Source organism: Pinus tabuliformis, chromosome 5_2, assembly GCF_031772625.1.
Source record: "Pinus tabuliformis cultivar Carrire ecotype Pingquan chromosome 5_2, CPIR1, whole genome shotgun sequence".
Classification (NCBI taxonomy): Eukaryota; Viridiplantae; Streptophyta; class Pinopsida; order Pinales; family Pinaceae; genus Pinus; species Pinus tabuliformis.
In genome coordinates this window covers 987,890,742-987,907,144 of record NC_142306.1, presented here as the reverse complement: position 1 = coordinate 987,907,144, position 16,403 = coordinate 987,890,742, and the positions used below count along the sequence as shown (strand labels likewise).

The window sequence follows — 16,403 nt, the reverse complement described above, 5'->3', positions numbered from 1 at the left end:
AATGACTTGTATAAATAGAAATCTCAATCACAATGGACAACTTTCAAGAAAATTGAAAATATCAAAAAAATCTTACCTAGAATGTATAGGCTTGTAAAAGTGTATGTGACAATCATGAAAAATACCCCACGGTGATGATCTTGAAAATTTTAATCTAAATATTTTGCTAAATTGATCGGTTGCAGTAGAAGAATATGGATGCTTGATGTTTTGGAAGATCTGCCAAAAACATACTGTCCTCCTCAGAATAAATAGATGTAAACCCAATTAAGTCAATTTTACCATGACAACCACAACTGAAACTGATTAAGAAACAATTTGAAGCTGGAGAATCAAGGAGAACCTGGACAAGGTCTTCTGTTTCTATAGAGTCAAACCATGGGTCTCCAAACCTGTCCACTGATTTTTCAATCCTCTTTCCTCCAGAATTACTCAAATGAAGATAGTGTCTACATCAACACCCATAAGTTTAAGTCATAAGCTTAGTATTCCCGTTCAAATTGTTAACCCCCATTTCGTAATCAATATGAAATTTATTCAACTTAATTACCAATCATTTGAAAAGAAGAAAATCCTGATTCAATCAAGGGAACAATAACTTATCTCAAAACAAGTTGCATTTCTCAAACATCTAACTTATGATGCAAACCTTGGTAGGATTGGTAAAAGCTCCTTTTCTTCAATGACTAAAAGAAGCCATGAGATATGAATGACATCAAAATTAGAGGATACTGCAACATTATACTGAACACCTGCATTGTCAACTTTAAGCTCTCTTAGGATTTTCAAACCTCGAACAGTTTCTAAAACAGATAAAAAATGAATATAAAAACTATACATTAAACAAATAATAATAAAAAAATAAACACGAAGGAATAAATCTAGATAGACTTCTACTACATCTTGGATGATAAACAGGTGATTATTTATGTTCTATATAAAGTTGTTCATCAACTAAGATTCTCAAGAAATGACAATAAAGATCATAGGGACCTGTTGCCCCTCTTTTTAGAAGGGATACCCATAGTAAAAAAAAATATGAGAAAAGCCATTTGTGGCATAAAGTAGTCCTGGATGAGCTAGTTGCAATCTAAGAATATGAAGCTTTCACAGTTTCACAATTCCTGAGACAACTCACATTGTTCGAGGTGCCTCACATATTATAAGGCATTGGTAACATCTCCAAAGGCATTTTTGGGAGTATTTATGAACAATTGGACATCTCTTATGCATGCCACATGTCACGTCATGAAGCATTGTCTTCATTCATCCATTTGTAGCTGACTTTCACATTATTTGAGGGCCATGTTACCCACCAAAATGGATAACCCTATAGCAGAAAAAAATTCTCCTATCTTGGACAGCCAGCCAGCTAGTAGCCCCACACCTTGCTCAATGATGAAGATATACCACATTCCTCCACCATTTGCATGGGCCATTCACCTCTCACCATTTTCCATTCCTCTTGAATGATGGTGGGCTACCACTCTATAGGTATCAACAGCTTTTGCTTAACGTTTTGGGGATTTTAACATGGATAAAGGGGTGATCTAGATGATTGACTAATCTTGACTATGGAGCATAAAAAGTGATAGCTTGTAGGCTTGAATGTAAAAATACACAGAAGTATTTGTAACAATAATTTATTATATATAAAAATGTAAAAGTGATGCAGAATGTTACAATGAGGACCCGCATATATACTAGGCAGGTGTCCCTTCACGATAAGGCATGTCTTTTTAGACGTGTCTTTTCACTTAACTAATGACTTCTTAACATAATCATTACTTGATTACTTGGTATTTATATTTATTTATTTTGTTATGAATTATATTCATAACATAGCCCCTTCCTTCAGAAGCTTTGTCCTCAAAGCTTATTGTCGGCAGTTTCCTTCAGTTTGCGTTTGTCATCTCGGCATATGTAACTTGACGCCATTGGCACCTCTCCCTGTATAATTCGCTTGGTAACACTCTCTTGAATCCAAGGTTACAAAATTTTATTTTATTTTTTAATTATTATTTTTTAATAACCCTAATTTTTTTTAATTCTAATATATATTTAATAATTTTAATTTTTTTTCATATATATATATATATATATACCTTTTTTTTTAATATTATTCTCTCTTCTTCTTTTTTTATTATTCTCTCCCTCTTTGTTTTAAATAATAATAATAATATATATTTTTTTAGATAATTTAATTAATTAAATTATATTATTTTAGTTTTATAACTGATTTATTGTAGCTATCTGGGGTGGAGCCAATATTATTCTCTCTTCTTCTTTTTTTATTATTCTCTTCCTCTTTGTTTTAAATAATAATAATAATATATATTTTTTTAGATAATTTAATTAATTAAATTATATTATTTTAGTTTTATAACTGATTTATTGTAGCTATCTGGGGTGGAGCCAATATATCGACCAAGGTATATTTGTAAAGACACGAACTGAAAACCTGTTAACAGTTATATGACTCTTGTCCCCGTAAAAACTTTTTAAAAACAATAGAAAAGTTGTTGCACATTGCCCCAGTCGCGGTTTGTGTCTGCCCACTTGACAGCGACCCATGACCCAATTACTGTCATAACTATGTGGCGCGGGTCTGCAACCCGCCCGCCCGACAGACTTCTACATGACCCACTCACGTAGTTTGACCAAGGTGTATCGACGTCACACCCTTTGACTGTTCGACCGGAGGGCACGACGTTTTGACGGCAGATGAATGCAAATTCTTTAAACGGTGGAATGGTCGTCAGTTGTAGGAACAACAGAGGGTTAGACAAAGGGTTTCGGCGGATAGGGACGGTGGATAGCCCGTCAAAACAATGGCCACGTTTTCATATCTCGATGTAATTAACATTGCCAATGCAAAAAACCAAATGTACAGTGTCGAGGGCAGAAACTTCATAACTGTCTGCAGGACCTTGGATTGTTTGTGACATTCGTGCTCATTGCCCAATAGGTTTTCAAGGCCGACTTGATTGAACAAAATTCGTCCTGGAATTGACCAATTTGGGTTATACATGTCTCCATGTCGTACTTTATCGCCTGTCATTTTGGTGAAACGGGATCTGAGAAAATGCGTGTAGTAGTTCCAAGATCTAAATGGGTTTGTTGGCAGTGAGGGACGCGGCCAATGGACAGCGGGGGTAACAACGCACAGGAACAGCCAATGCCAAGGTGGAACGTGGAGCCTGGTTGGTTGGTTAGCGTTCGACGACCTGTTGTGTGTTGGAACGGTGGTCGGTTTTGTCGGCGATCGTGGATGACGGTACAGCAGCACTAGCCACCAGCTGTTCAACATACCCGTCATTTTCCTCCTCATCTTCCTCTCCAATAATCGGAATAGTTGGTCCAGACAATATAGAAAACCCTCTAACCAACCATAGAAGTGGTAGCGTTGTCCCTATTCCAACAATTTCATTAGGGAAACCACACACTTGGCTAGTTGCATCTTTACTCTTAAATTCTCCCGAGTAAGACCATACCAACGTAGGAAGAGGTCCATCCTTCGCAACATCATAACCAAGAGGTAAATATAAGGTTGCATTAAGTTGCAACCCATCTTTACGTTTGTATCTACTCATCTCTTTTTGCAAGTTAGAGAGTTGAGGGTATGTGTGGGGAAAATTTGTAATTTGAGTAATTCTTTGATCTGGCCAGCTCTGCAAGAAAACTGTGGATTTTTTGTTTTTGACTCCGTAGAAAAAAGAATTTTCAGTTTGTTGAGCTCCATATCACCATCGGACTGATCAGACATGAAAGCAGAAACTAACTGGTAGTACTTTTCCTTGTCACTTTCCCATATACGCTCCTTTTCACTTGTGTTTATGTTTGAAAGATCAAGAAAAGGAACATTTCCTTCTGGTGTTGCCCCAGTTCCATTCAACAAGAGATATGTACTTCCGTCTTGTCTTTTTATCTTTGCAAGAACATAAGTTCCTAACAAGGTCCTCCGAAGCATTTTGAACCTGGATCAGAGTACGCATCCTCTGATGACCTTTAAAATAATATATGAGCCCCTTCTCCTCTACCAGCTAGAGATATTACCCTTTCAATCAACCTTACTCCTTCCTTAGTTATATACTCTTGAAAAATTTGAGCAGCAGACGCAAAACCCTTAGGTACTTCACTAAACAACCTAGACAAAATTGAAATGTTATATTTCCTATGGTCCCTAAGCGGGACACGGAAGCTTGAATGCTCATCTTCCAAAAGAGCAGTCTAGCGATAAGAAAGGAGCTCATTTCGTATTGTCTCTAATAACTTCTCCTTGTTGCTGGAGTGCAAATAATCTTTGACTCTATTGTCCTCATTCGCGAAACCTTCATCAACCTTTATCAAATATTCTGGTAAAGGAAGCTCTGAGATCCAGATTTCAAAATTAATCTATAGAGTTTGATCTTCACACTTTCTCTGGCTGATTTCATAATTAATCTGCAAGGTTTGATCTTCCCACTTTCTCCCATAATCCATTTTTTCTTTTTCACACATGTCCTCTTCGTAATTATCTTCACAACGATCTTCTTTTTCTTCTTCCACATTTTCCTCTTCATCATCATCAATGTCTATTTGAGCATCTTCCTCGTTGTTATGATATTGTTCATCTTCTTGTTTTTCGAGATAGTCCTCATCCACCTCATCTTCATCTTGATCTATATCAACTTCATCATAATATTGAACGTTATAATCATCTACTGCTTCATCTTCTTTCGTTTCTTCACTGTCGTTATCATGTTCCTTATTATCGATTTCCTTTCGACATCCTTTAACTTCTGCATATGGTTTTTCTAAACGCTGAAATGCTTCTTGAATTTTACTAAATTGTTCAACGCATTCAGGACATGAACATAATGGCAGATTGTGCAGCAAACAAAGTTCAAAGACCCACATGATTATATTGTGTGCCATGGCTCTGATACCACTGGAGCATAAAAAGTGATAGCTTGTAAGCTTGAATGTAAAAATACACAGAAGTATTTGTAATAATAATTTATTATATATAAAAAATGTATAAGCAATGTAGAATGTTACAACAAGGACCCGCATATATACTAGGCATGTGTCCCTTCACGATAAGGCATGTCTTTTTAGATGTTCCTTTTCACTTAACTAATGACTTCTTAACATAATCATTACATGGTTACTTAGTATTTATATTATTTATATTTATTTATTTTCTTATGAATTACATTCATAACAGACTATAAGCTTGTTCTCTCACCTCTTGTTCTCTCACCTCACAAAGTGGGTTAGTCTTTAGCAATGTTGCGAACATCGGCATCAGGATAAAATCTAAAAGGGTTTGGAAAACCAAAAAATCGTAAAAATTGAGAAAATATTGGTAAAAATTGGAAAACATTGGTAAAATTAAGATACCATCAAAATATCGGTAAAAATCGACAAACATTGGCGAGGCCAAGACATCGTGATTTCGAGATAAAATCAGGATGTTATCGAGATGTTCGCAACACTGGTCTTTAACCCTAGTCCAATAGGACCTCCTCTAACGTTGTAGGGTTAAAGGAGGGGCACTACATGGGAAACTTGCATTCAAGTAGTATATCCATAGCCATTCCAAACTTAACATTTTTCATCATTCATTTGAGACTACCTATATCCTTCGGGTAATTGTCATTAGTTCATTGGGATTTGGCACTCATACATTCACATCTTTCAGTAGGGCTAGAAATCTTTGCCATAGAGGTTGATACAGCTACAAGAATGATAAAAGCACCAGATAGCCACAACAAAAAAAAACGTAAAATGCAAATGATGGCCAAGCCATAATTAGCGTATGGGGAAAAGCCTAGCATGAGCTCTACACCCCTCATTAACCATCACCCAGTTAATGAGCACTTGAAGCTCCATCTCATCATAAGGAACCCTTGCATGTCCCAACCCTGATGAGCAAGGAACTAACTCATAGAAAGGGGTAAAATAATTGTTATATCATAAAAATCAAGCTTGGGGTAAAATCTGTGTTGCACGGGTACCCGCACCCGGGGGTGGGGTTCTCGAACCCGTCCCGGTTTCCCTCACCCAAGTCCCGGATTCGGGTACGAGTTCTTCTCAAACGCACCCAGAAGAACCGGGTTCTTCTGTGAAGAACCGGGTTCTTAAAATAAAAAAAAAAATTGGGTTCTTGGGTTCTTGGGTTCTTCGGGTTCTTCGGGTTCTTCAAGTTGGGTTCTTTGGTTCTTTGGGTTCTTCGGGTTCTTTGGGTTCTTCATTAAAAAACTAATGGGTTCTTTAATAAAATAAATAAATTTTTTTTATTGAAATCTAAAAAATAAGTTAAAAAACCCTAAATCTTAAAGGCAAATATCATATATGAAATATCTGATAGACTTAGTCAAATACTGTGATACGCTATACTGATTGTTCTTGGTGGCAGAGCACCGCGACATACCAGATTCGCAGCGGTGGGGCAGCTTCAGCGTGGACCGTGGGCAGCTTCCGGTAGCAGTGGGCAGTGGACCGTGCAGCTTCAACGGCAGTGAACGGTATTTACAAGTTCTTTGTAGAGTCTAGACCCGTTTTCTCTGTTTTAAGTTATCCCGTGTTCCATTGGGGACCACCTGGGGAAAGAAATTGCAGAGTTGATGCACCATTTTGTTATAAGATTGAGGAACTGGGCATTTGTGTATAGCAATTCAGAGCTACTCAATACTTGCACCAAGGGTTATACTATCGTTTTCACTGTTTGATACTCTATTTAAATGGAAGAGAATGGGATTTTTTATTGAGTCATTCTTGAATAGGAAACAACTTTCATGTTATATCAGTACTATTTAAGATGCACCAGACCTGTTGTTGCAGATGAAGTGTTTGGCCATCCATCGTCTGTGTGCATTACTATATCTACTTTGCAAGAACCTCTGTTTTGTCTGGATTTCCTGCTTAGCTATTCTGACAGAATGTTTTAAATCAGCGTGGGTTGGGACACTTGGGCATCCCCAATTTTTTTGAACAGTTAAAACTTAATTTAGTTATACATGCCTGTTTAAAAAATAACATAACGATTTTACAAGACAATTCTCAGTGAATTTTAAAATCTATTTATTTTTCTATTCTAAAGGAATTTTCAATTTAGTGAATTTAATTGAGAGAACCGCAATTCTATTGTATATTGTTGTGTAGTGTGTACTTTTACTATAAGTATCTAGCAGTATTATTTCCTTCCCTTTTCCCCAAAAACTCAAAATTATAACTTCAGAACGAAAAACTGTAATCTCTTAATCCATTTGTAAATCGAAATCTGTTATTACAACCCACAGTAAAATCGAAATCCGTGATTACAACCCACCAGTATAATCGTAATAACAGATCTGAGATTATATTAGAAGGAATTGGGTTATGGTTAGAAGTTAGAACAGCTAGTTGTATTGTATCTTCTTTGTAGAGAAAAGGGTATGCCTTCTACAGCCATCTCTCAATTCTGTTTCTGCCATATATTACCATCCCACAATGAAGTAATTCACCCACAAGACTGTGGGAGTGATTAGTTGCCATTGGAGTGATTACTATTTAAATTAATAAGGTGATGACCATACCAGAAGTATTAACATAACTTTTACTTTCAATTTTGTTAAACAGATTCAAATTGTCTTCCAAAATTTGCAAAATAAAAAATGTCTCCAGCAAGTCCACAATATCCACTTTGGAAATATGTGGATAGGCAAAAACCTCCAAAAGGTGCTGGGGGGACAGCAACAATAAAATGCACTTTATGTCAGCTTGAATGGAAAGGGAGCTATACCAGAGTTAAAGCTCATTTTATGCAGATACCAAGGAAGGGTGTTGATGCTTGCACTGGAGACCCAAATGATCCCACTAGACTCCCTAGTGCACAAAGAGAGCAACAAAAGGCTGATGGTAAGGCAAGCAAAGAGATCTCTAGGCCATCTCACAATGTGACTGAAAATGATGATTCAAATGAAGAAGAATTACCATTTGATGATGAAGTTGAAGCTGGTGATGAGCATGTGTCAGTGTCATCTAGAGCATCAAAAATCACTACCAGTCAAACACGCAAGAAGCCTAAACTTGGTGGCCTTTATGACATGTTTGATGTGAAAGGTAGGGAGGGTGTTGATCTTGCAATAGCAAGATTTTTTCTTGCATGTGGCATTCCCTTCAATGCAGCTCGTTCCCCCTATTTTGAGCAAATGGTTCGTGCTATTAATGATGGACCTCAAGGGTATAAAGCTCATGGTTATGAAAAGCTTCGAACTGTATTGGTGGACAAGGAGAAAGCTCGTCTTGAGAAGGCAATGGCACCCTTGAAGGCATCTTGGAGTGTAGATGGATGCTCCATTGTCATGGATGGATGGACTGATTGTAGGAATCGTCCATTAATAAACATCATTGTCTCTTCCATGTCTGGGCCTTATTTTCTCAGGGTCATTGATTGTTCTGGTCAAGAAAAGAACACTATGTTCTTAAAAGACCAATTATGTGATGCCATTGCAGAGGTGGGGCCATCCAATGTTGTTCAAGTTATTACTGATGCAGCTCCAGTGTGCAAAGTAGCAGGAGCAATGGTTCAGAAGGAGTACAAGTAAGTGACAAGTTTCAACTTTCAAGTTTGACTTATCTTATATTTAAATTACATAAATGATAAATTACATTTTTTAATTTTTTAACTTTAGTCCTTGATTACATAAGCATTTTGATTTATTAATATTTTAATTTTGTCCTTGATGTACCCAGGCATATTTTTTGGACACCATGTGCTGTGCATGCTATGAATAATGCATTGAAGGACATTGGCAAAATTGAATGGGTTCAAGCATTAATTGAAAATGGCCGCAAAATTCAAATGTTTATATGCAACCATCATCAGTCACAAGCCATTTACCGCAAGCATGCAAAAATGGAGCTTCTTAAACCAGCAGATACCAGATTCGCAACTTACTACATTTTACTTAGGCGGCTTGTGGAGATGAAGGAGGCTTTATCTGCCACAGTCGTCAGTGACATGTGGGAACAGTGGAGGTTATCTAACTAAGATGCGGCTTTGGAGGTGAAGAGGTTGATTTTGAATGATAATTTTTGGGTTGATGCCAAATTTGTTGTGGAAATTATAGAACCAATTTGTGATATGATCCGCTATGCAGACATAGATGGTCCATGTTTAGGTGAGGTTTATGAGAACATGGACTCCATGTGTGAGCGGATCCAAACCATCACAGATAGGAAGGATCCTACTTTATGGCCACAACTGAAAGAGTTTATACTTGGGCGTTGGAATAAACTGAACACCCCTCTTCATATGGCAGCTTATGCAGTTAATCCAAAATGGTATGATCCCACAACAGGAAGGAGGCCTCCATCCCAAGATAGAGAGGTGTTCAAAGGATTCTTGAACGCTGTCAAGAAAATTTATGGTAATACAGAAGAAGCCTCTGACATACGATCTCAGTTTGCCCAATTTTCACGTGGCCGAGGTGTCTTTGGTTCACATGCATCTTTGGCAGATAGACGCAAGAAGAAGGATCCAATTGATTGGTGGCGACTTCATGGTGTTGATGCTCCTGAGTTGCAGCAATTTGCCATACGGTTACTTGGACAGGTAGCTAATTTGGAGTTCCTCATCTTACTCAAAAATTGAAAAATTCTCAATTAAATATAGGAAATTAATTTTAATTTTTAAATTTTAAATTTTCATTTTAGTCTTAGTTTTTATTTTTAAAATTATATTATTATAACTAATTTAATGGGCTCCCCCTAATATTTCAAGTAGCTAGTTCTTCATCTTGTGAGAGGAATTGGAGCACGTATGCCTTTATTCATTCAGTAAAGAGAAATAGGTTGGGCTCAAATAAGGCAGAAATCTTAGTGTACATTCATAGCACACTTCGTCTCATATCTCGAAAAGACCCTGGGTACAAGGAGGGTCCTTTCAAGAGATGGAACCAACACATAGATGATGCTTCGTGTGTGGACGAGGAGATACAACCAGATGGTCTTATTGAGCTACCTCCAATTGCTATGGATAAGCGAGAGCCTGTTGATGAGAGTGATTCCTACCTGGAGAACATGCTAGCTGAAGATCTAAGTGATGTTGATGACATGGATGTTGAAGACATGGCTTGAGGAAGCGATTGTTCCTTAGGCTTTAGCTATATAGTATTTTTATTTTAGTATTTTAAAATTTCCTAGTTCATGTTTGAAGATGCTTTAAGGCAAATTTTGAATGTAGTATGACAATGGACATATATCATGATTCATGTTAATATGTAAACAATGAACAGTTTTTTGGTGATAAATTTTGAAATTTCAATGTCAATGTTGAATGTTCAATGATGTGCATGTTTAAATGATTATCATTAAAGTTTTCTTGTTTAAAGTTGAAAAAATATACAAATTCAAATTTCATATATATTATTAATTTATTAATTATAAATTATAGATTTATAAAATATAATTATTAAAATTTAATATTATTATATTACCCGACAAACCCACGCACCCTGTTTCCAAAAATGTCGTCCCCGTCCCCGTCCCCGTCCCCGCACCCACGTTTCATGGCAACATAGGGTAAAATAATTGTTATATCATAAAAAGAAGTAAAAGGCACACCAAAGGGGTGAAAAAGGCAAGGTGAGGAAAGAGGTCACTCATACCTTCACATTGCTCCCTCCATTACATCTATACACTCAGGATGTTGAACTACACCAGTTGCTCCCCTGGCCCTTGCACTTAACGATGAAGTCATTCCCCTTTGTTACCACCTATTGTCACTAACACCTATGAATTGAAGGAGTGACCTTAGAAATGCAACCCCCCTTATGGGCTAGAAGCACCTAATAAGGATGATTACCAAACCACCTTTACAAAGGTAAGGAACATTGTTATGGGACTTGGTCTAGTTAAATATTTGAAGGTGATCACAGTTTGAAGTATTACTATGCCCTTAATAGTTAAGTATGGTCCACTTAGATGCATCTATGGCTATTGTCTCCAATGAGTGGTTGCTTTCACTTGAGTTTGAGATGGTTTTGCCAAGTAATTTTGCACATAACAGCTAAGGCCTTGAGGGAACACTATTCCACTCATACTCCACATGATGCCTAGGCCGTCCCATTGTTTTAAAAAACGGCCGAGTTGACTATGACTCGGCCCAGTCAGACTGAGCCAATGCCTTGCCGGGTCGGCTCGATGGCTAAAACAAAACGGCTGGCCAGGTTGTTATCGAGCCAGTCATTGACTCGGCCGCTCATCTCTTTGACAAAAATAGTGAAGCACATTTGTCAAAAGTTGTTCCGCCTCCTATATATCAATGGTTGGGTTGTTGTTTATTGCATATTTATAGCTCTAAAGTAATCTATCACTATGAGAAAGTTTTGAAAATTACAAGGCCGAAGTATGGTTATCCTAGTGGCATGAATTAGAAAACTAAAACAATGCATTGAGCCATACAATGTTTTTAAAAAGGCAAATGTTTTGGCAATGGACTAATAAATACATATTTACCTCTGATTGTTCTGGAGCTTGACTAGAATTAAATCAAGGGTTTTGAGACTTCATTAGGGGCAGATAATTGGTATTATTGTTGTTGTAGTCTAGTGATTATCCTTAGGCTGAGGCAGAAAATAATCCTGCCATTGGTGGCTAAGTATGAACATTGTATTGGACAGTGCACTGAGTGCCATTTTGATATAATGGATATATTCATGAGCCTACTTTGATCGTATGTTGTCTTCTCTCTATATTCTAAAGCTTTTTATTTGGAAACATGAATGAAAATATTTAAAATTGTGTTTTTTATTAAAAAATAAATATTTAATGTATTTTTTACACCGATCGAGTCACTGAAATCAAACCGGCCGAGTCGGAGTCGGAGTCGGAGCTAACCCTCGGCCGTTTCTAAATCGAAGTCGGAGTTTTAAAACATTGGGCCATACTACATAGCAAAAGAGCATGATGACCTTGCAGATGTAGTGTTACCCTTCTATATCAGAGCATTTGGAATTTTGATGATCTTGATAGATGATTGACACCCCAGAGCACCCTCAGATGCCAAAACACTGAGCTCACTTTGCTTAGAATTGAGGACTCTTGAAGATGTACCTAGCAAACCAAGCATGCCCCCAACCTGGCCTTGATACTACTTTATGGGCATGCCTTGATCCGAAGACCAGATGATGATGATCAACCCCAAGATGATTAGGGAGGGCTTGTGTTCCCTCATTGATCTAGGTGGATCTTCAATAAAGTACCAGTGGCATGGTAAAAAGCTCAAAACACAAAGTGGCAGAATCTGGATAAACTTAGCATCGGATCGAAGTGCTCGTTATCCCGATTCCAACGATGCGAACGACACTCAAATCCGAGTCCAGATGAAGAAGTTAGAGCAAGTCAAAGTTCGAGTTTGACTTGTCCAACTTGCAGGATTAGATGACATGGCAAAGATCCCAGCGAATTGGGAAGCGCCAAGTTGCAGCCTGCCATTGGGTCCCGCATATCGCATATCAGCGAAAAGGAGAAGCGGCTTAAGGAGAATCGACCCCTAACATTGCCAGCTGTGATTGCGATATTGCATATCGCAGGCCGAAGGAGGAATGAATAGTAAAGAATTGGCCCCCAGCGAAGACTCGGTTGCGATGTGATTTATCGCATATCACAATCGCAAAAACAGAGATGATGTCACAAAAGGCCTCAACAATAAGCGTCGATTGCCATTTCGCGATAGACAACCGGATGCGATATTTTATGTTCTATGCTTAATAAACCTGGCGGGTCCACAGACATTGTAGAGTGCTGAAGTATGAGCTAGGCCAGTACGTCGATGGTTGCACGCCGATTACGATTTCGATGGGATTGCCAGACGTGAAATATTATGTTCTATAGTTAACACTCTTGTAGGGTCCATGGTTATGGCAAAGTGCCTGTGTCTTGGCTTTGGACTGTTCGTCGATAAGTTGGAAATGCCGATAAAAATGTTGCCGAGCCTTATGCGCAATTGAAATGGGTTTCCCTTGTTTGAATGGGGTTTCACCAATTAGGGTGAGGTTGTTGCCATGTATCCTTCTGGCTCGATCCCGCCTGCTAACATGGGTTCTTAAGTTAAAATTGCCCAAGTTTTGAGGGGTTGCCACCATATATATATATATATATATATATATATGATTGTTTGTGTCGGGAAAAAGCAATGAGGGCTGGCCGAATACTCAGAATCTATTGCACACAGCAGACCGTGACCCTGGTAGCAAGCTGGACCTCGCCTTGAGTAGCAAGGAGGTTCCGAAAGGTTGCAGAAGGCCCGATTATCCAAATTGGGACTTTGGATAGGTGTTTTTGCACTACTTTTCACCAGGAGTTCAATGGTACTATTTGTTTCTGAAGCTGGGCTCTCCATTCTCTGCCCATCTTTTGACTTGGAGGTATAAGGGTTGTAATTTCTTGTTGCTTGTACTATTATCTCTTTTATGCCACTAATTGAATGAAGGCCTCCCCACTATTGAGCAGGGCCGGGAGACGTAGTCCAAATTGGATGAACTCCATAATCAAATCATTGCGTCATGGTTTTTTTTTGTGTTCTTCTGATTATTTCCGCATTGTTTACATGCTTTTAAGTTCCATGGTTAATTAACTCTAATATATGTAGTTCTAATGCACCTATAAGTAAAGGATTTTGGATCAAGTTTGGTATCAGAGCATGTCTTTGTAGATGTGAATCGCATGAGTTTATGCTTACCCGGAACAATTTGCGAAAAGGAGAAGGAACGCTTAAGTCCTTTGATCCTGAAGCAAGATGTGCATAGTGAAGAAGAAACATGGCCAATGAAGAAGCTCGTAAGGAAGAGGAACAAAATTTCCGAAAGGTTTTCTACAATATCGCAGGAAAAGTGGACAGGTTGTTCGCAAAGTATGAGAAGACACTTGGGCATGAGAAGAAGGACATCGATGATCATGGATCGGCAAATTAGGAAGGTGGTGGAGAAGATCCTCCTCCTTCTGCTCCTTCCAGTGATAGTTCTCATCACTCTCAGTGAAATTCCAAACATACCTCTAAGAAATCGTTCTTCAAGTTAGACGTAAAGTTTGACATGCCCATATATAATGGGGAGTGTAGTGCAGAAAAACTCAATAATTGGATCAAACAGATAGAGGTTTACTATTGAATCCAGCAGATCGAAGAAGATGAGGCAAAAGTCCAGTTAGCATCTCTTCATCTAAGCAGCACTGCTCTTGTTTGTGGGAGAGTAAGTTGCAAAAATGCAACACAAAGTCAGGTAACCTTTTGTCCTCTTGGCCTAGTTTTATTTATGCATTGAAAGACAAATTCTACCCTCTGGGTTATAAGCAAAGGGCACTTATGGACTGGAAATATCTAAGGCAAGGTAAGGGCCAGAATGTGCAAAGCTTCACTGAAGAATTTCAGAAACAAGCACTAAATCTGGGCATCTCATTAGATGTGCCTGAGACTGTAACTAAGTATATAGGTGCACTACATAGTTACATCAGACACTCATTATTACTGTTCGAGCCTACTACAATTGATGCGGCCAGCATAAAGGCTATTCATCTTGAAAGTCGAGGCAAGAATGATCGAGATGATCAAGCCAAAAAGGCACCATTCAAACCTCAGCATGGCAAATTCCAAAAGAAAGGAAAAGGGAAGGATAAGAACATTGTTGTAGCCAAGAAAGGGGACAGAGCAACACCGTCTTGCACTGATTGCAAGAAAGATGCTCATGACGAGGACCACTTGTTGAATTTTCTAAGTCTATCCATTAGAAAATTTATATCTATTATGTTGGTTTATTTCTTCTACTTGTTTAAATTCGAACAAGTTATTTAAAATATTTAAATACCGAATAAACACAATACAGTCACAACATCTACAGATCATCAACTGAAAGAAAACAAGCACACAAGTGACACTGTTATTTTTGGACAAATGTCCCCGGAAAAACCCAATGCGAGAAAACCAGTGCAGCTATTCAAAGGGTTATATTATTATGCAGTCTTTCTATATACAATTGGGTGCCTAACCGACTCACCCGACAGAGAAAAATACACGGCAACAATACCTATATATTCAGAAACAAGTATTCAAAAAACTTGTCCCACGAAACCCTCTCCAGCACAACTGAAGCTAACCACTGGCCCTTCTGGCCTCTGTGTCAGCCTCCTGTTGTCCTGCGTCAGCCCTCTGAGGCACTGCGTAGCCTTTGGGACCCTCTACGTCACTCCAGCAGCATCTGCGTGGATGACGCAGTCCCTCTGGCCTCTGCGCTATCTCTACTGGGCTCTACGTAGCCTGGACTGGCTACTGCTCTTGCTCTCTCTGCTTCTGCGTTGGTCTCTCAGTATTGTCTCTGCCTCTCTCCCTTGTACTCACTGCCCCTCATTGTTGATCATTGATTCAACTTTGCTTAGCAACCCCGCTCTAGCACAAACGAATGACTGATCACTCTGGTGTGTCTTCCAACTAACCCTCAAGCCTCCTCTTATACTTTTCTCATTGGTCCTTCAACGATCAAGAATAAATTTCTAATCAACGGGTAAGATTATATTTGGCTTGATCCATGACTTTTGGAACCTTCTAACCCAATTTCATATTAATACCCATTAATATTTTATTTTTCCTAACTTTAAACTTAAGAACTCCATTAAAAATATTAATTATTTTAATATCTCCCAAACCGAGTACAATTTGTCCAAACCATTTTTGGGTCTTGCAGATCTCATGTGCTTTAGCCTCTCCACCAATTTTCATGGCTAGAACACATCCGATGCTAACACAAATCAACACTCCCTCTTAGCGAGGATTGTGCTCTAGTAATACACCTCACTAAGCTTCACTCTGATTATCTGGCACCGGTACTTGTGTTGATGCTAAGCCTCCCCGCCCAACATCCTCTGCACTGCTGCATCATGTACTGCTGCCCATGGCTCTGCCACTGCCACTGCTGCATTCGTACGGCAGCTTCCTCTACATCCGTGCTGCTACTGGTCCATCCTCCCAACACTGGATCTACACTGCATCCCCTTCTCATCATGCTGCATCGTGCTACTACATACTGCTACTACACTACAACTCAGTGACTGAGAAGTAAGTAATTGATCCACCAAACTTCTGACATCCCTGTCAGGCTAGAAACACTCCCGATGTTGAAGCTCCCATTGCCGCTAACAAGTGCTCCCTCTACTGACCTCTACGTTGTTGCAACAACTCCCTGCATCTCGTACCGTTGTACACCTCTCCATGCCTCTCACGCTATTGCAACCTACTAGCCTCGCGCTGCCCAGGGACTCCTTCTTTGTAGCATTCTTCTGTCACTTCATCCGCCAGTCCTGCTACTCCTCTTCGAGGCTCTCGTAGCAAGGTATAATCCAAGAGGTTGGGTACCTCAAGGATCCTGCCCCTCATCGCTTGTAGT

The 16,403-nt window shown here is 38.8% G+C and overlaps 1 protein-coding gene across 2 annotated transcripts in view; it reads right to left on the bottom strand.

The window, feature by feature from the left end:
* Positions 1–16,403, bottom strand: part of LOC149162618 (DNA ligase 4-like) — a 387,402-nt gene that overhangs the window by 123,513 nt on the left and 247,486 nt on the right. Inside the window, exons 12-14 of one of the 2 annotated variants that reach the window (XM_089437332.1) lie at positions 650–752; positions 344–449; positions 77–219 (exon numbers count right to left, since the gene is read on the bottom strand). In XM_089437332.1, the coding sequence (XP_089293458.1) occupies positions 77–219; positions 344–449; positions 650–752 (352 nt within the window). The remainder of the gene's footprint in view (positions 1–76; positions 220–343; positions 450–649; positions 753–16,403) is intronic. The other variant, XM_089437333.1, reaches the window with a different exon arrangement.